At 27.7% G+C, this 20,883-nt stretch overlaps 1 protein-coding gene across 3 annotated transcripts; it reads left to right on the forward strand.

Moving 5' to 3' along the window:
- The first annotated feature begins 5,202 nt into the window (after window positions 1-5,202).
- LOC112728271 (protein BRI1-5 ENHANCED 1) lies at window positions 5,203-10,393 on the forward strand. 3 transcript variants are annotated; one of them, XM_025778343.3, is made up of 5 exons: window positions 5,203-5,848; window positions 6,099-6,389; window positions 8,514-8,756; window positions 9,486-9,681; window positions 10,051-10,286. In XM_025778343.3, exons 1-5 carry the CDS (start codon window positions 5,698-5,700, stop codon window positions 10,052-10,054), a joined length of 885 nt encoding a protein of 294 aa, XP_025634128.1. In that variant the 5' UTR covers window positions 5,203-5,697; the 3' UTR covers window positions 10,055-10,286. The 3 variants fall into 3 exon arrangements, with proteins under 3 accessions (XP_025634128.1, XP_025634126.1, XP_025634127.1); XM_025778341.3 differs by having other exon boundaries at window positions 5,205-5,848; window positions 10,047-10,393; XM_025778342.3 differs by having other exon boundaries at window positions 5,206-5,848; window positions 9,615-9,681; window positions 10,047-10,393.
- The last annotated feature ends 10,490 nt before the right edge of the window (window positions 10,394-20,883 follow it).

Here is a 20,883-nt window from a genome sequence, read left to right on the forward strand (position 1 = left end):
TAAGGATATTTATTGAAACATTTGAATCGTCTTTCTTTTTTTTTGTCATAAAATGTTGTTCTAACATCGTTCTGTGTAAGTATTATTGTCCTACAAACTTTTTACATTCCATAATTAATACGGTCATCGAACTATTGAATTTCGAGCATCATAGACGACATCTTTAAATAATTGGCCTAGAAATTAATTTAAAGCTCTGATACCACTATTAAAAAAAAACGTGCGAATGAAAATGCAAGATTTATACTATTGACACAAAAGGAACACCAAATATTTTATTAAAAAAAATATAATATAACAAAATTACAAAATTGAATAAACAGATAACTACTTTACCCAAATCAAATCCTTAACACAGAGATATAAAGTAATAATTTGTAATACTCCTCTCAAAATCAAATCTCGATCACACTCTAAATATTAAATCAAATATAGAGATACAATACTAAAAAATCTTACAATTTTCTTTTTAACACTTACTATATTGTTATTTCCATCATACTAAATTAATCTAGCCAAGCTATCTATTTATGCTAATTCATAGATAATGAAATCGCATTGCAAATATGACTTGTTTATCAACTTACATATGTATGAGTTGTAAGTTGATAATCTCAAGTGAAAATATTTGACCAACTAATTAATTTTTTATCTTTGAATATAGTCAAACTATGCAATTAATACAATTTTTAGTAATATCTATATTTATCGATTTGCATCATTATTTTTAACTAATAGACAAATCAAAATTAATTTCTAATTCATCACAATAAAATTTTTCTTTTTTAAAATTTTATATTTCTTCTAATCTAAGTCAAATTGCTTAATCATCAAAATTAATTTTGCTTTCTCATATGGTATCCAATTTGGTATAAAAAATAAATAAATAAATAAATAAAAATAATGGAGCTTCTAACAGGTCTATGTGTCGAAACAATCATTGCAGTAATCTTCTTCTCTAAATGAAGCCATCGGCTATAATATGCATGATTCTTAGTATCTCTGTTAGTAAGTCAGCCACCATAAAATAGGCTAAAATACATTTTTCAAATTCTCTAAAATATATTTTCAATAATATCTCATTCAACATGTCAATGAAAATTTGCTTGTTTTGCACCAAAAAGAAGATATTGGACGAGTTTGTCTCACAATGGCCTTGTCAAAAATTTGCTATCTCAAACCAAAAACAAGTCTCTTCAAAAATTTAATAAATTCATATTAGATATGTAGAATTTGTATTCGATTCAAATTTTGTGAATATTATTCAATTCACAATTTTATTAGATTTTTTTTATTTGATCTAAAATAAGTTGAATCGAATATCAAATTTTGTCACTTTAAATTAAGTGTGACAGAAATAAAAATATTGAGATGGATGAGTATTCATATGCGATTGAATAGAATAAAGAATGAAGATATAAGAGAGAGTTGGAATAGTACCTATTGTAAAAAAAATGGTAGAATCGTGTCTCAGGTGGTTTAGATATGTGAGAAGAAGAGAAAAAGCACCTAATCAGGAGGGTGGATGAGATGGAAGATGGACAACGGATGAAAGAAAAGCAGAAGAAGACATAAGAAGACCATCCATGAGGTGGTCAAACGAAATCTACATATAAACGATCTCTCTGTAAATATAATACATGATAGAGCCCAATAATTTAATCCATGTAGCCGATTTTACCTAGTGGGTCAGGACTTTGTTGTTATTGTTTGTTGTTGTTGATTATCAAATTTTGTCAATATATACGTAGATCCGATGCAATAGAATATGACATTGATTCGTCTAAGAAATCAAAAGTTAAAATTAAAATAATATATATAGAATATAATTAGTAATTATGGTTCCTAATCTTTGTCTCATTTTTTTTCTCTAACTTGAATGTCCAAACACAATGTTGTAGTCTATTATTTTAAGAGTGCATATAAATAGGATGAAACTGAATTTGTCTTAACTCAGATTCGATCTTAAATATACATCTTGTTTATTTTTTAGATCCCAATTCAATCCTAAACCTGATAAAATCTAAAAATTTTCGGGCCATGATTATAATGGGTTTAAACTGGGTGAAAATCAGACCTTTAAAACTTTAACGATAATTTATAAAAAAAATTATAAAAAAACTTATTTATGATACACTTATTTATAAAGAAGAAATTTGTTATCGAGAAGTTGATATCCATATTTGAACTTAAATTTGTCCATAAATTATAATTTGATGCTTTTTTTATCATTTTTCTAATTCAACAAGTACGATTAAAAATAAAACAATAAACTTATAATTAATATAACATAATATTAGAATTAATTTAAAATATATATACCTTTTTCAGTTTCTTTTGGATGTACATAAGTCAGGTGAAATCGAATTCGCCTTGATCTAGACCCGACCCTAAATAATGACCGAATCTATTTTTGAGACATTTACCCAATTCTAAACCCAGTAAAATCACGCCAAATTAATCCTTAAAATATTTGAGTCTAGACCAAATCTTTAAATCGAGCCGAACTATGTACATCCCTAGTCTATTTCCTAGTCTTCCATCTTTTTCTCGTCATTGGCCCACCTTCTCTTCATTTTGTTGGTCATTGCTAGTTGCTATACACGCCGCTCCTCAGTCCTTCATCACCACTACTCTTCCCTAGCAAGAGGCCTTGGCCCACATTACTCCTCCCTGGCTAGTGCAATAGCTCACTATTCTGTTTCTGCCTCTGATATCTATCACAATTTGCTTCCCTTTTTGTCAGCGCTGCATCTAGATCTCCTCACTTTATCACGCTTATTATTGTTGTCTTAAGTGTTGTTGCGGCTGTTTCGTTGAGTCTTCATTCTTGCTGCTATTGTGTATTTTTTCTTTAGCTGATTAGTGATTAACGTTGCTTCAATTTCTTTTTTTTTTTTTTTAATTTTGGGTCTGTTTTAATTTATAATCTTTTTGGAGAAGAAAAGTTCAAATGAAAAAGTGAGAGAAAAAATTAATGATCTAATAAAAAGATTGATGAATCGAATTGCAAGACTAAAAACACCAATATCAAATCTAATATGAGATTTTAAGTGTAAATTGGATCACGAGTTTGTTCAAATTTAATTCGATTCCATCTATGTACATCCTTATCGCAAAAAATTTGGCACACAATTCATAACATTTGATTGCAGCACACTTACACTTTTAAATATCGTTTGGATAAAATATATTTTTTGTATTTAAAATTTTTTAAGAGAAATTAGGATGGATATTCATGGTGGGTGTGACAAAACTCTAACGCACTCTATAAAAGATAGAGCTTCATTTGACAAAAAAATTAATAATAATAAAATAAAAGGATAGAGCTTTATATATTTTCATTCCCAAGGTTTGTGATATGTTTCTTGACTTCCTTATTTTTCCACTAAATTTCTGTTTTGGTCTTGAGATTCACGCGACTATTCATTTTGGTCTTTGAAATTTAAAATTATCTATATTGGTCCTCTAGATTTAAGTTCGCACACCAATGTGATCCTTCGATTCTTTTCGACGATGATTAGAAAAACGGAATGTTGGGATGACACCCTCCTTACTATGTTAGAGGATCAGTAAACGATGTAATTTACCATTGACATCCAAACAAGTCAGAAATGTAGTCGTTTTGTATACGAAGGAAGAAGAAACGATAGAGACCCAAAATAAAGTATTATTCTTCTTCTCTACCTCCACTATTCTTCATTTCTGATTTGTTTGGGTGTCAAGAATAAATGACGTCACTTACTTATCATTCAGCATGGCTGAAAAGATGTCATCTTAGCACTCCATTTGCTTAATCATCACTAAAAAGACTCGAGGAATCATATTGGTGTTTGAACTTAAATCTAGAAGACTAATATAAGTAATTTTGAATTTCAAAAACTAAATTGAATAATCGCGTGAATCTCAGGACCAAAATGAAAATTTAGTCTTTATTTTTCTTTTGGTTTTGTTTTATCCACCTTGCTTTTTTGGTGAACATTTCAATAATGTTGCCAAAAAAACCTTCAATCTTGATTGCAAAGAGCCAAAGACTAACAGAATAATAATAAGCTAATACTATAAGAGGAGATTAGAATATATACAGGGGATCACCTTTTCTTGGTTACTCAATTAGTATCGTTGACCCTTGAAACCCAAAATTAATGAGATATAGGCTGGTTTGTTTTGTTGTTCTTTTAAGTTATTATCATTTTGTGAATAAGAAAAATACTTTTTCCAGATTAAGTATATTTGCGTCATGAATGATAATTAAAATGTAAATTTAGACTACGTTTCTCTAAAAGATGTTGTAACAAATGCTAACTACTCTTAGATTTTTCTATGCAACAAGTAATATATTTTAATTTAAAAAACGTTGACTCATCTACCAAATGCTATTTTTGTCATTTTATGTTTATTAGAGAAACTCGTATTTAACATTATCCATGTCATGACCCTGACATGGACAGCTACTAGTCTTTTGATTTTGGGAGGGGCACTGATTTTTCGGCTCTTGTTCAAAAATATCTGAAACAGGCTTTAATGTTCATCATAAAAAAATGTATGTTAACTTACATAACAAGATCGTCATGCAATTTTAAAGCTCATGAAATCAAGTTGGCATTAATATTAAATGAATTTTATTATCCTGTACTCTAAAAGTATGGATTACGCATCTCATAAAAAAATATTTTAACATTATTTATTATTTTTATACATTAAAAACGTAAAAAAATTTATTTTTACAATAAATAATACTAAAATATTTTTGCATGATCTGTATGTTTAACCTATATTTTTAAAGTATATGATAATAAAATTCATATTAAATATAATTTGCTTACAAGTTACAACCACTTAGGTATTTACTTCTTTTGCATTTAAATAAGTATTTATTAGTCTTCATTTAGCAAAATTAAGTAACATTAAATGAATGGAATTTATATACTTAATAAAAAAATAATTTCGTCCAACTAATCTAAACTATCTAAAATAAAGCTATAAAATTATTTCTTTAATTCACTTACGCAATTATGATTAAACACTACTTATTTATAACCAAATTTAAAAATATCTATTTTTTTTTTTCATTTTTGGGATGAATTTTATTAGACGTGTGTATCTTTTTTCTTCTAAATTTCAGTTTCAAACGTACAGCTCAAAAACTTGTTAATAAAAACATAGAAATTAAAACGTATCTGGGAATGAATGATTTGTGAACACACTAGACATAATGCAAACATCTCTATGAATCAAACTACATACACATTTAAAACATGACATCATGGAGAGTTAATTAAAATATGTTACTAAAAATATAAATAAAATCAAATCCTATATCCATAATACGCAATATTATTATTCATGATCGAAGAGCGAGGCACAATAAACTACTAAATGATCGATGAAAGAACACCTCAAAAAATGGGAATACATACATACTTTAATTTCAGAAGAAGTAACATTATAGTACAGCTAGCATCATAAATCATCATAATACCATTAATTCAACCCATATATATATTTATTAACAATATACCTAAAATAATAGCTGGAATAGCCTGTGAATATGGCATTAAATGTTTCATATTAAATATGTGACACCCTTTATTTAAATCATCATAATATATATATGTAGTTTACCAGCCACTGAGAAGAAATTAAAGTGGAGATCAGAGCTAGGGAAAGAGAGGAAGCAGATCGAAGAGAGAAATAATGGAAGAGGGAAAAGGAACCGTTTGTGTAACTGGTGGGACAGGGTTTGTAGCATCATGGCTAATTAAGAATCTTCTTCAACGTGGTTACTGTGTTCGAGCCACCGTTAGATGCCATAGTAGTAGTGCTGATGATGAAGGAATAACAACGGGTATGTATGTGTATATATATAACTACTATAATCTTCTTTTCTTAATTAGTTATTATTATAAATTTAGTTTTAATTATTTAACAAACTTCACCTCTAATAATTAAGAGTCGACAGCTTGGGTTTAGTATTTTTTTTTCTCTTTCAAACGTCGTGAATTTGAATTCTATTTAAAAGTTTGTTGTTGTATAATATCATTAGCTTTTACAATAATTGAAATGAAAAGTTGAGATTTAATTTTATGTATGGACAGAAAAGAAGAAAGACCTGAGCTATTTGAGAAAGTTAGAAGGAGCATCGAAGAGGCTGAAAGTGTTCCATGGAGAGCTTGAAGAAGTGGGTAGTTATGACGAGGCCATAGAAGGGTGTGTAGGGGTGTTCCACCTTGCTCATCCAATGGATGTGAATGGAGAAGAGGGGGAAGAAAAGGTGACAAAGAGAGCCATGGAAGGTACACTTGGAATCTTGAAAGCTTGCCTTCGCTCTAAGACTGTCAGAAGAGTGGTTTACGCTTCCAGTGCTGTCACTGTCTTGTACAATAATGGTAACAACAATCCCTCTTAACTAAAAATACATGCATAATTATATTTAGAGAAAAAATTTGAAGTGTATCTAAAACGCAGATTTTTCAATATATAATATATATATTAATTTAAATTAATAATTAAAATTAATAGAATATTAATATTTTAGGTACATTTAAAATTTTTTCATACTTCAAATTTTATTGCTAGCTTATAGGTATATGTGTGTTAACTATTAAATACTGTTATTGCTTTATAAATTTTTAATTTTTGATTAAAACTTTTAACCAAAGAGTAGCTTAGATAGTTAGATTCCTTATTTTATATTCGTTAAGGAAAAATACTGGTAACTAATAGGATTTAGTGTTTAGTCAATAATTCACAATAAAAAGAAACATTTTAAATTAAAAATAAAAAACTTAAATTTAAATAAAAAATTTAAAATTTAATATTTAATATTTAAAATTTAAAATTTATAGTGACTAGTAGCAGTGGGTGATTAGCAATGGCAGGAGGTGATTGGCGCCGACAATGGTGGTAGTTAGCAAGGGTGGCTGGTGGTATAGGTAGGAGATATTTGGTGGTAAGTAAAATTGATGTGTTCGGAGGAAGAAGGAAAAAAAAAAGGTGCAAAAGAGCAAGTTCGAAAAAAAAAAATTGTGAATGGATATTGAGTTTATTTTTTTAGATATTGGTGGATATTAGCTGAGTTTTTGTTAGTTATCTAACATAAAAAGTATAGGATATGAGTGCATATAAGTCTACTCGGATCGGATTATATTTGATTAGACTTTAATTCTCTAATATTTTACTGAATCTATTTTAAAGAATTCAATTCGATCTTAAATTGATTCGAAAACTAATCAGATTGATTTGATGTAAAATTAGTGTATACAATGATATAAATTTTAATATTTTATATGATAAATTTAGAAATTTTGAATTCTAAAAATTAAATTTAACAAATGTGATATTATATTTATACTAAAATAAATTATTTTAAAATTAAAATAATAATTTTTAATATTATAATATTAATTGAAATATAAAAATATAATATTTTATTATTAATTTCATTTTAAAATATATTTTAATTATAAAATATAATTTGGGACTAGGCCGAATTTTATTCAAAGCATAATTTGAACCCAACTCAGAATAATATAAAGTAAAAATAAATGACAAATTTAAATCCATCAAAATATACTTTGAGTTTGGATTGTGTCTTCTTTTTTTTTTCTCATTGAAAAAATCTGTACCTCCATATAACCTCTCTAACCTTTCCTTCTATTTTTCTAGCTGCCTCCTTTGTCTTGCAATATTCTAGCATACTTCAAAGTTGTATTTAAATTGGGATATATATAATCTTCCTTTTCTATTCTTAATGTAGCACTCCATCCATCTCTCTAGGTGGATTATAAATTGCTTAAAAGTCATAGAGAGTCTCTTTTTCACTCTGATAATATTAGTATCTTTAATAAAAAAAGAAAAATCTAAAATAGTTTCTGATAATTATTTCAAAAGACAACGAGATATTTGACAAAAAAAATTTAATTCGACCTCTAATAATTATTTCGAAAGGACAACGAGGTCTCTGTGCAAAAAAAAAGTTAATATTATATTTTTTAGCACAGAATTAATCAATAAAAAAAAATCAAAGATCGGATTAGTTGTTTTTTTTTTTTTTTCTTAAGAATCTCGTTATCTTTTTGAGATAATTGTCGAATATTGGATAAGTATTCACTCTAAAAAAAATTGAAAGACATTATGAGCATGAGACTAGCTTTATTCTAAAACTCTCTAGTTAATTTCAGATAGCATTAAAAGCTAATCTCTATTGTACCAGCACTAACTCCGGATACGAATTGATGTAGTTGTATGTGATAGATAAGAATTGATTTCTTATTCTCAGATTTCTCACAAGATACGTTCATAAAATAAATTCTCAAGTAGTTTTAGGTGCAGTGACACATAAACTCTAGTAGAGACTTTCAAATTCTAGAAGGACATAATTATTGTAGATTTAAATGGTTCTAAAAGTTTTAATTACACTATTAAATCTATATTTATATTATTATATTCGTATTTTATGGGTTTGTAAAATTATTGTATTTATTATGTATCGTATTTGTCACGCAACCTAGGTAAGAATGCGTTGGAAACAGTGGATGAAGAAACATGGAGCGAAATTGAAGTTTGCCAAAATGGTAACAATATTGTAAGCTCTTCATATTTGGTATCAAAAATCTTAACTGAGAAGGCTGCATTGGAGTTTGGAGAAAACAATGGTTTGGAAGTTGTGAGCTTGGTTCTTCCTTTGGTCGTTGGACCATTTATTTGTCCCAACATCCCATCATCCGTACACATAGCACTCGCCATCATATTAGGTATGCATTTCAATTTCTCTTCATTATTCAATAATATTAAGAATTAACATTATAATTTTAATTAAATTATTAAATAAATTCAATATAACATTTGCTAAAAATAACATTTGTTAAATTTAGATTGGATATTTTTTTAATTGAATTTTAAATATTTTTATTTTTTAAAATTTTAGAATTTTTTTTATATTAAATGTTGACTATGTAATAATTTGTTATAAATATCGAGAGACTAATATCTAAAAAAGATCATCTTATTTTAAAGTGCAAACACCTGGAAAAATTTTTTAAAAGACTTTACACTTTTTCTCGTCATAATAATTAACTAACTTTTATCATGATAATTCTCTCAAAATCTTGTAACTCATCATTTTATAATAAGAGTTTAATTTTAAAAGACTTTATACTTTTGCTCACAATAAATTAGTTTTACACGTGTATTCAATTACATAACATTACATTAGTAAAAATAACTACTTTTTATATTAATCACGTGAACGATCATATAAAAAAACGGATGTAATTGTACGAATGTATCAAACACTTTACAATCAAAATTAAACTAAAAAATTGTTAGTCAAATTATATACGTACAATTATATATCTTTTGTCTTCATATGTATGTTAATATTACATTGATTAAATGTTTTGTTTTAAAAATAATTTTAAATTTGAATAAATCCGTACGTATATTCCTCACCATCCATAGACTTTTATATATATTGTGTGCAGGAGACCATAGTAAATACGAGTATCTAACCAACTCATACATGGTGCATATAGATGATGCTGCCAATGCACTTATATTTCTTTTTGAATATGCTAATGCTAATGGAAGGTACATTTGTTCCTCCCACCAAGTATCATTCTATCAGGTTTATCAATTACTTTCTCAAAGATACCCACACCTTCATATCTCACTACCCGAGTAAGTTCCATATTTTATTTCACTTTTTATTTTTTTTTTACCCCCTTTTTCTTTAATTAAGTTTTTATTAAGCATAAAATTACCGATTTATTGTTTTTTTATAGCAAACACTATTTTGATATTAGAATTTTTTAAATAGCCAATATACATTTCCTTTGTGTTATTAATAAAAAATCTAAATTTTAATAGTATTTTTTTTATGAGTTTGTTTATTTGGTGTATCATTAACATTTTTATTTTGCAAAAAAATGTACACTAAAATGTTTATTCAGCACTTTTATTTATTTATTAATTTTACTAAGAAAAGAAAAGCGAGCCTATTGATGAATATAAATAAATAACCTATTTTCTTAACTGTTTTGTAGTAAGTTAAGGGAGACAGCAAATGGTGATCTGAAGTTCAGTGATCTATCATCAAGAAAGCTGTTGGATGCAGGTTTCAAGTTTAAGTATGGCATAAATGAAATGTATGATGGAGCTATACAGTGTTGCAAAGAGAAGGGCTTTCTATAGTTTATTTAGGACCCATTATCATTATTATATATACTTGCTAAGGGAGGAAAATAGAATGTTTATAGTATAAAAATTACACTACAATTTTCTTCTTTTTTCACCTTAAAAAACCACTCACAAATAAATCCTAAAAAGAAAATGCACTTATCACTTGAATTTTATATGAATTAAGTGATATGTTTTGTTTTTTTTTATGACATTCTTTTTGTTTGAAAATTATCTATGACTTATGAAAATAAAATACGAAATATTTAAAAGATCATAATGTAGATCATCATTCAAGTGAAGATTTATGTAGGTAAGGAATAATGTATGCACAAGCCGTAAAATATAAGGGGGGTTATTTAATTTATTAGGAGATCAGAATGCAATATGAACAACATTCATTAGCAATGCTACATACATGTTACTAGAACGGTTGCATGCACATGGACATGGATACATTTGTATCCTTTTAAAGTGATGCGTCAGGCTTAGAGACTTGTAGACATTATCTAGTTTGACTAGAAATATAATAAAAGAAAAAGGATAGATAAAAATAATGGAGTGAAAATAAGGGTGGCAACACTACCCGAACCCGCGGGTACCCACCCCGCCCCTACCCGCTCGGGGCGGGTAATTACCCGCCCCCGCACCGGGGCGGGTTTTAACGGGGCGGGTTCTTGGGCGGGGCGGGGCGGGGTCGGGTTTAGGTTGAACCCGCCCCTACCCGCCCCTACCCGCCCCGGTATATAATATATATGTAAATATATATATTTTTAATATATAATATACGTAACATATATAAAATAATTAGTAAAATAATTAATAATATTATATTATATATAAATTTTTACTTTAATTTATATTATGTATGTAAATGGTGGTTATATAATTTTTAAAATTTAATTTTATTTGTTGGATTTAATTATTATAGGGGCGGGTAGGGGCGGGGCGGGTTAGGGTTTAACATTTTACAACCCGCGGGTAGGGCGGGGCGGGTTTAATGCGGATTTTCTGTAGGGCGGGGCGGGGTCGAGTAGAGCAAAAACCCGCCCCTACCCGCCCCGTTGCCACCCCTAAGTGAAAATAGTATTTTGTTTATTATTGAGAGTAATACTTGAATCTTTAATTTTTGTCAGTTAAATTGATTAGTAGAAAAATTCAAAAGTCAAAGAATTAATCTAGCCACATGTGTTCTGATTTTGTTTTATTTTTACAGTTTTAATTTTAACAGTGTCACCGATGGAATAGATTTTTTAATTTCTTAACAACTTTATAAATTTCTTAAACAATAGTGTTCATTTGAATTGAAAAAGTGGCTTCCATTTTAATAGTTCCAAAAACATTTGGACTATTAAATAATCTTAATAATAAAATATATTTTTTAAATTTTTAAATAATTATTAAATAATTTTTATTTAATTTTATTTATTAATTAATTCTTTATATATTATTTAATTTTAAAATTTATTTTATATTTTATAAATTATTATTTTATTATTCATTATCTTCTTATCTTTAGAATTTTATAATTCTAAAATCTAATTCTTTGTATGAAACTATATATGAGAAAGATGAGTTTACTTGTAAAGAGAACCGAAAAAAAAAACCTTAGAACAGGTGTCATTATTAGTACGGCTAAGATGAATTTGTGGATTTCAATAACTTCGATGGTGGTAAAACAAAAATTTTACTATAAATTTACCGGTTTTAAAATATAATTGGTGTGTTATGAGAATTGATTCTCTTCTAATAATGTAAATTAAATATTGGATCTAATATAATTTATTGATTATAATTACAGATCTTACGTACCGTCTCTAATAATAATAATAATAATAATAATAATAATAATAATAATAATAATAATTCATAGGAAAGTTATTATTACCTTCATGCAAAGTAAGCGAGACATGCTACTTTTTGTATATAATTTATTTTACTTTATATGTGGGAGATCAAAGAGGAAAAACTATTATAATTATGATTCCTCTAGTAATAGAATTTAGAGTAATGTAATTTTTTCCGATTATAGTGTAATGTTAACTATAAGAACTCTAAATATAAATATTATGAAGATGATATAATTTTTCTTTTATTTTTGACCTGCAAGAGATTATGATGTTGATCATTTAATATCTTACTCACTCTAAAAGTTAAAGATATACCATGTGAATTCAAATTCAGTCTTGTTATATATACAAATTTTTTTATGGTGGAAACTCAGGTGTAGTCGATTTTACGTAAAGTTGATAGTTGATAACCGTTAGATAAAAATTTAGTCAAATTAATTAAATTATCTAATAACTCTCAGTTATTAATTTCACATGAAATGGACTACATCTGAATTTTAACCTTTTTTAACAATCAAATCCAAACAAATTAGCCCAAGTCCAATAAAAATCAACTTCAGATTAGAATGCGTGTAAACACGCATTCCTGTTCCATAGCGTGAACATTATTATGAAAAGCGCTTCTTTAATCAAAACTGTAACGATCAAAATTTAAATGACACTCAAAATTTTTAAAAATTGTCGCAAAAATTCAAGGAAATCTCAAAGCTAAGTTCGAAATCTTCACCAAAAAATACAGAAACAGAAGACGAAAGATTATTGAAGGTACTGTTCACTAATTGTCTAATTTTCTCACTTTTCTTTCTCATTTCGATCGTGAAACACTAGATAGTCATATTTCTGTTTATATAGTAGATTCATTTTGTGTTCTTGAGTTAAAGTAAATATTACTGTTCTCATTATACTGATCATTTGGTGATAACTATGTTAGGTCAGTGTAAAAATATTACGTAGTGCTTTTCGTATAATTTAACCTATATTTGTATGTGTTTGAGGGATTTGAATGTGTTTTTGTGCATGTTTGAATGTTTGCATGTTTCGAACTGAGTTTGTCTGTAGTAATCAGTAACAACTTTTGGTGTATTTCATGTGAATTGAGGCGTACTAGGTGTTGTTATCCTCTTTCTGCTGTAACTAGATACCAAAATATTATTCTTGTGCTTCTGATGTTATTTTGTACATATTTGAGTGATTTGTATATATTTTTGTCCATTTTTCAAAAATTTTGTTCATGAATTTATTGTAACTAACCATAAAATTTTGTTGTAGACTTGTAGTATTTCTAGTATCATCTTATGCATGTTTGATTGAGTTGCATTTCTTTTTAACTCACATTGTATGATCTAATAAAAAAAATAATAGCAGTATATTTAGTTTGTCTTTCGGTATATTTTATGTGAATTGAGGTGCACTTAGTGTTTTTGTCCTTTTTTTGTTGTAACTTACCCATAAAATTTTGTTATAGTACTTCTGGTGTCATTTTATGCATATTTGATTGAGTTGAATGTCTTTTTGAACTCACATTGTGTGATGTAATTAAAGAATAATAGTGGTATATTTAGTTTGTCTTTTGGTATATTTGTCTAAATTGAGGTGCACATGGTGCTGTTGTTACCTATTAACCTATTTTTTATTCTTTACAAAAAAAAAATGACAATAAAAAAAGTTGTTGGGAGCAGCACCGCAAAAAAGGAAGCATCAAAATATAATGTAAGCATATATATGTTAGAAAAACTCAAATTTTTTTGTATAAATATAGTTTATTTATATGATTCTCATTTATTTACAGAAAATTCATGATTTGAGATGATCCACAAGATCCATTAATGATAAATTTCAAAACACGAGTAATGATAAGAAAGCCATTGTTCAAGAATTAGGATTTGGTGGTATGATGCATATCCCTACTATGAATATACCACATAAGCCCTTGAAAGAATTGGCATATTCATTTGATCTATACAATAACACACTGCACACACGGTATAGTGTAATCAACATCACCAAAGAAAATATAAGATCTGCCCTTTGACTTGAATGCATATTGTAAAAAATTATTTTGTAATTTATTCTGTAAATCAAATTTCGGTATTTTATCAAATTATTTCTGTGTTATTGAAATTTTTTTGCTACTTTTGTAGGGCATACTATCCAAGTAAAATTAAATTTAAAGATATAGTGAGGAGTAGAAGAAAGTTGTTAGAAACTTTCAAAGCTTGACTTTATCATAATTGACAAAATCTATGATGAAGATGAGTGTTGATGGAGAGGAAAATCGGCTGAAATTCAAGAGGACATTCATTCTTTATATTCATATGTGCTTTTTGTTGTTGACAACGATTTGGTTCACATGCCGCCCATTCTTCATGTAGACATAATACATGAACGGGATTGAGGTGGTCTTGTACTCAACTTCCTCATCAGGGCATCAGAGAGCACACATTGGAAAAAAAAATATTCTATTGATGGCTGCCTCGTTGCTCTGATGATTGTATATTTTCATGAATCCACACACAAGAATAAGCCGGTGCATACAATTTCTGGACCACCGTAGGTGCGACATTAGACTAGGGAGTTGCTGGTTGAAAGAATAGAAACTGAGATTAAGGATGATATGGTAATTCAACAAAAATTTTTTTTTAATTTCGGTGTATTTGTTTTAAATATATTATGTAAACTAATGTTTTTTTCTATTTTAGGGCATTGTGAAAAGAGCACAGCTAAGAGAACAATCAAAAGACAAAAAGAAAGAAAAAGAAAGGAAGAAAAGAAGGAACAAAAGATGCCACAAAAGAAGAAGACAATTTCTTCGAAAAGTGAAAGTATTGCTGAGTCTGATTTTGAACATGACTCAGATGAGAAACCAAAAAGAAGAAAACAACCTATGGTAGCGTTTGGTGGAGAGACAGAGACGGAAAGACTGAGACTGAGAGACAGAGACTAAGAGACATGGATTGAAATAAATCTCAGTATTCTGTTTGGGGCAAAATGGGAGATAGGAATTGAAACAAGAATGAAACTCTAATTTAATTTGCACAAAGGGTAAAATTAGAATTAATTAATTGAAATGAAAGTATTTTAGGTATAAAATGTTATTAAAGTTTTAGTCTCCATTTCTAAAAATTTCAGTCTCATGTGTCCCTACTTTTTGGAGGTACTGAAATTTTAGAGACAGAGACAGAATTTTTTGTATCAGTCTCTGAACTAACAAACATGATACTGAGTCTCAGTCTCTCAGTCTCTGTTTCAGTATCTCAAAACAAACGCTACCTAAGAGAATAGTAAATAAGTAAGTATTAGTTTTCGGTGTATGTTGTCAATTTTATTGTGTTTATTGCCTGATGATTGTTTGCTTTTCCAGGATGGAATCCAAAAAACGGAAGCACGTTATTGAGGATTCATCTTTCGAAAAACAAATTGAACCTGATTATGAGTAAGATTCAGAAACTATTATTAGAATGCTATGTTTTGTTTTTTCATCAAAATTTTATTTATTAACAAAATTTTTTTCATGTATTGTCAAAAGTAAAGAATTAGAGAAAATAACAAAAAAAAAAAAGATTTAACAAAAAAATTCACAAGCCTGCAAAATAGTATGTTACTTTTTGGTGTATTTTATCAGTTTTATTGTATTTATTTGCCTGATAATTATTTGCTTTTTTAGGATGGAATCTAAAAAAAGAAGCACGTTATTGAGGATTCATCTTTCGAAAAAAAAATTAAATTTGATGATGAGTAAGATTAAAAAACTATCATTGTAATATTATATTTTTTTTCCGTCAAAATTTTATTTATTAACAGAATTTTTTGCATGTATTATCAGAAGTGAAGAAAGAGAGGAAATAAGAAAAAGAAGATTGAAGAAAAAAAGCCACAAGCCAGCAAAAAAATAAGTGTTACTTTTCAGTTTATTTTGTCAATTTTATTGTGTTTATTTGTCTGATCATTGTTTGTTTTTCTAGGATTGAATCCAAAAAAAAGAAACATGTTATTGAGGATGGAAAATTCTTCTGTGCTGAGTGAAGATCCATCCCCACCCGCTGACGATGCATGTTGCTCAAACGCGTGTCCAAAGATGATGCCAACGAAAATTATCGTGGCCCCCTCAGTTGACCGTGTAAGCCAACAAAAGTTATTGTGGCCCCCTCAGTTGACAGTATCTGTGTAAAACTGTAAATTGTCGGTACTTAGCAAATAATTTAGAGATGATAATTAATGCAGTTAAGAATAATATAATTATTATAATTAATAATATTTTATATGAAATGGACGGGGCTGTAAAACCTTTTTATAAAACCTTTTTTATTTGGTAAAGCTGGGCTAACCAAAGTGATTAGTAGTTGACATGTAGATGTGGTAGTATAGATGTGGTGGACACAGTATATTTGATAATAGGTATACATGATGCATGTCCCATTACTTTTATTATCCTAGTCCAATGGTAGAATTAATTTAAGTTAACTTGTATGTTAAATTTTATAGGTTTTGAAATGTTTAGATAAGTTTAAGGGGATATTTTTTGTCTTTTAATTTGATTTTTAATAAAAGATAGGATAATCTTACAATTTGTAATTTGTTTGTCTTTTTTTAATTAAAAACATTAAAAAAAATATGGGATGATAACGCTATCCTAAAACTCAAATAATGAAATGGGATTAAAAAAAATGAATGATTAAAATAGTTGATTTTAATATTATACAAAAAAATATAATATATTATTTTTGGACTTTAATAAACAATAATATTAAAATAATTATTTAATATCTTAATAATTTAAAAACGTGGAGAATAAAATTATGAATAATTTTTTTAATGATATTATAGCAGTTGTCATTTTCGTGCGTTAAATTAATCATTTGAGATTTGCTTGATATATATTGGATCAATATATGTAATTATACTAAATTATATATATTGTTGTGGAATAAATAAATAAAGAAAATAAAAAAAAATGTTGTATCAATATGTGTAGTAATTCCTGTTATTAATTATTTTAATTTTAGACTCACTTATATTTAAATTAAGTATATTTTTTATTAGTCATGATTATTATTATAAATATAATTAAATATGTATTAATAAAAAAATTAAATATTTTAATAAATAACAATATAATTTTTTTTAAGATTATATAATATTTATTAATATTATTTTTCGATAAATACATATAATATGTAGTATATAATAATATAATGAATATAAACTAATGAGTTGGTTAATAAAAAAATATTTATTTTAATTTAAAAATAAAATTAAAACTGTGTTTTTATGAAAAAATACTAAAATGTTATATTCTTATTAAGTAATAACTAGATTATCAATTGTTGAGTAAAATTTTTATTTGACTATGTTTAAAATGTTAGTGAAAAAGAATATCTATTCACGATATGAGCTAAATTTTTCTTAATTCTGTCGGATTATTACTGTATACAGTAATAAAAATCGCTGAAAATAGACATCAAATAAATACAACCGGACTAATACAATTATATTCCTTTTAATTATTTTAATTAATTAAGTGGAATCATAATAAGGACTAAAATTAGTTTCTCTTAATAAAAAAGAGAGAGACACGTTATGTTTTTATTTATTGTTTATAATACAAAAATTAATCTAAAATTACTTTTTAATACAAGTGGGTTATAAATAGAAATTGAGATGAATTTTCTACTAGAAATTGTCTAAAGTGATACTGAACAGTAGCTAAATAGTAAATGATATAGATTTGACCTTAATAATGAATAATAACGATGGAGCCATGCAACTGTGCAAGTACTAAATCAAATAAATTTTCTAACCAAGTTTAATATTAAAGTACTTTATGTTGGTAATACATAAGAATAAAACAACCGTTAAAAAATATCAAATAACATATAATATGTGAAATACCTTTAGTCAACATTTTATTTTATGTGTCAATAAAAAAATTAAGCACTATATTTTTTAGTTTTACGGTCATTTTTTTTGTATCAATACCGGGTAATTATAAAGAACCTATTTTAGATGTGTGATATATTTTTTTATTTTATTTGGAGAATAAGATGTATTTATTTGTAGAGTTAATTTCTCAATATCTTTAATTATATTATTAGAGTGCTAAATGGTTAAATAAGTTATAAGAAGTAAAGGTTGTGTACTTAACGTGCGTACCTTACTGATATAGCACCTACTCGTCCCATCACATCTGCGTCACTTCATATTGCTTCTGTATTTCCTTAGGTAGACGCGTGTTTCCACCACCTTGGGACACGCAGCATCAGCACCTGCCGAAGAATTTGCCTTCAGCACCATAGCAACTCCCATTGAGGATTCATCTTTCCAAAAAGAAACTAAATCTGATGAGTAAGATTCAGAAACTATCATTGTAATGCTATGTTTTTTTTTTCATCTGAATTTTATTTATTAACAGAATCTTTTGTATGTACTATCAGAAGTGAACAAATACAAGAAATAAGAAAAACAAGATTAAAAAAATAAATGATAAGTCTGTACAAAAGTATGTGTTGTTTTCGGTGTATTTTGATTGAGTTTTTTTTTTGTCTGCTGATTGTTTACTTTTTCAGGATACAGAAAAAAACACAAATATTTTAGAAAGTGTGCACCACTCCATAGAAGCTCACTATAATTCTTTGCAAATATAAAATTTAATGTATGAAATTATTTCTTTGCTAAAGTTTTCTAAAACTTGATGTAATTACTCTAATTTTACTGAATAATATTTATTTTGTCCTTAGAATGCCACATGTAAATTTGGCAAGTGAAAAGGATACTGTGTTTCAAACACAGACAAACTATTAAGGCAATGTAAATCAACCAAGTGATAACATGTAATTTCTGTTTCTCTTACCATTTCTTTAATTCTTGTGCTACCATATTCTGCATCTGATTTTATATATATATTTTTAAAAAAAATTTCTTTAATATTTTATTCAAGAAAAAAAAAGACAAGAAAAAAAAGAAAAAATTGCAACTATATAAATCTCATACAATAAAAGTTGTGTTTTTATTGAATACTTGAGATGTAGTGGTGAGATGATTTCGGTGTATTTCAGGTTCAAAGAACAAGAAGAATCATTGAATGAACCAGCTCTTGTTCAGGAAGTAATAATTCCAAAGAACAAATGATTGTTCTTCAGAAACAGACTCATTCTCAATCAAAACCAATGGATATGTGAGTTTTTCAATTCACTTTTAATGTTCTATTCATTGAGTTAATCATTTGCACATGAATGTTTACTCCATATTAACTTTTTTATTTTTGTCGTCATTAGAGTTCTACTTCAAGTATTTGCTCCTCTTTCGAAAGCACCTGCCTCAAGCCCTCTGTACACTCAACAAACTGCTGCAAAGTCTCCTAGAGAGGAATATATAGAAGAAACTATTAATGCGTAAGTATTACTTAAATTTCTTTTCTAATAGTTTCAGCGTATTTGGTTTATCTTTCGGTGTATTGCATGCGATTTGAGGTGTACTTGGTGTTGTTGTCATCTTTTTGTTGTAACTAGGCAATAGAATATTGATTTTGTCTATTTTGAGAAACTTTGTTGATGCATTTTTTGTAACTAGCCCATAGAAATTTGTTGTAATGCTTCTGGTATCATTTTGTGCATATTTTATTGAGTTGCATATCTTTTTAAATAGTGATGTATTTGATTTGTATTTTGGTGTATTCCATGTGAATTGAAGTGCACTTGGTTTGGTTGTATTAATTAAATTTCTTTTTTGTAATCTTGCTGTCCTCCATAAACTCAACAGCCTATTACAAAGTCTCCGACCCAAAGAACAATCTCAACAAACTCAACAAGAATCTCATGAGGAAATAGCTCTTACTAATGTTTAAGTTCTACTTAATAAATTTCTTTTTTAATATTTTTTGTGTATTCTTAAACTATTTTATATGTTACCATGCAGTCATCCATCCGCTCAAACCGTGAATGATGGAACAATGATGGTTGCCAATGCTGCATTAAAGAATGAATTTTTTGCACATCATTTAACCTTGGCTTTACTCAATCAAGTGATGAAGTTATACTTACTCAAGAGGGTGAACCACCAACTGACATGGAAAAATCTCAAGACAGCTCAATATTGGTGGAAGAGTTGGTTAAAGTGATGAATACTGGGGTTACAACATCATTAAATTATGCTAAGGAGAAAAGTAATTTATTATTATATTTTTCAATAAAACTTAATTCACGATAACCCCCTGTTGCTAGGACAAATTATTGATATGTTTTGCTTGGTCTAATTCCAGCTTCTTCGTTATTTTCTATTATACGTCGTACATACATACATGCTTAATTGCCTGTATTGTTTAAGCATCTCTACTTGATTTGGACAGTATGGATGTGAATGATGCAACACAACATTCAAAATTATCGAAACACCAATGTCCTAGCCTTCAATATATGTATACAAATTCTTGCGGGACAACTTAATCCAACTGAGGGATTTGTCTTTTCAGTTGAAGATATGTTTGATTTCCATTTATCCTCTCTGTTACATGTAATCAATTGGTTCTTAATTTCATTTTTCTTGTTATTTGTGTTTCAAATTTTTGTAGAAAAATCTGCAAGTTTAGAATAATCTTTGTAGAATTTTCTAACTTCTTCAAACGTGTTAAAGGTCATTCCTGTAACACCCTGCCACACTAAGTTTTACACTTAAGTCGTAAAACAGAGGTGGTGTGGTATTACGACCTCTAAAATAAAATGAGTACATATAATAGCAGAAGAATTATACTATGCTAAGAGCTTTGAAGAATAGAGGAAACAAAAATCGCGAAATAAAAGCGCAACACTCAAGGAACGAGTTAACTTGCGTGCTAAGAAAATCATAACTATTAAACATAAGA

This window comes from Arachis hypogaea, chromosome 12 (assembly GCF_003086295.3).
Source record: "Arachis hypogaea cultivar Tifrunner chromosome 12, arahy.Tifrunner.gnm2.J5K5, whole genome shotgun sequence".
NCBI classification, from domain to species: domain Eukaryota; kingdom Viridiplantae; phylum Streptophyta; class Magnoliopsida; order Fabales; family Fabaceae; genus Arachis; species Arachis hypogaea.

Coding starts and splice junctions, on each gene's coding strand:
- LOC112728271 (XM_025778341.3), top strand. CDS start 5,698: ATGGAAGAGGGAAAAGGAACCGTTTGTGTAACTGGTGGGACAGGGTTT. Junction 5,849..6,098: donor TGATGAAGGAATAACAACGG/GTATGTATGTGT, acceptor ATGTATGGACAG/AAAAGAAGAAAGACCTGAGC. Junction 8,757..9,485: donor AGCACTCGCCATCATATTAG/GTATGCATTTCA, acceptor TATTGTGTGCAG/GAGACCATAGTAAATACGAG.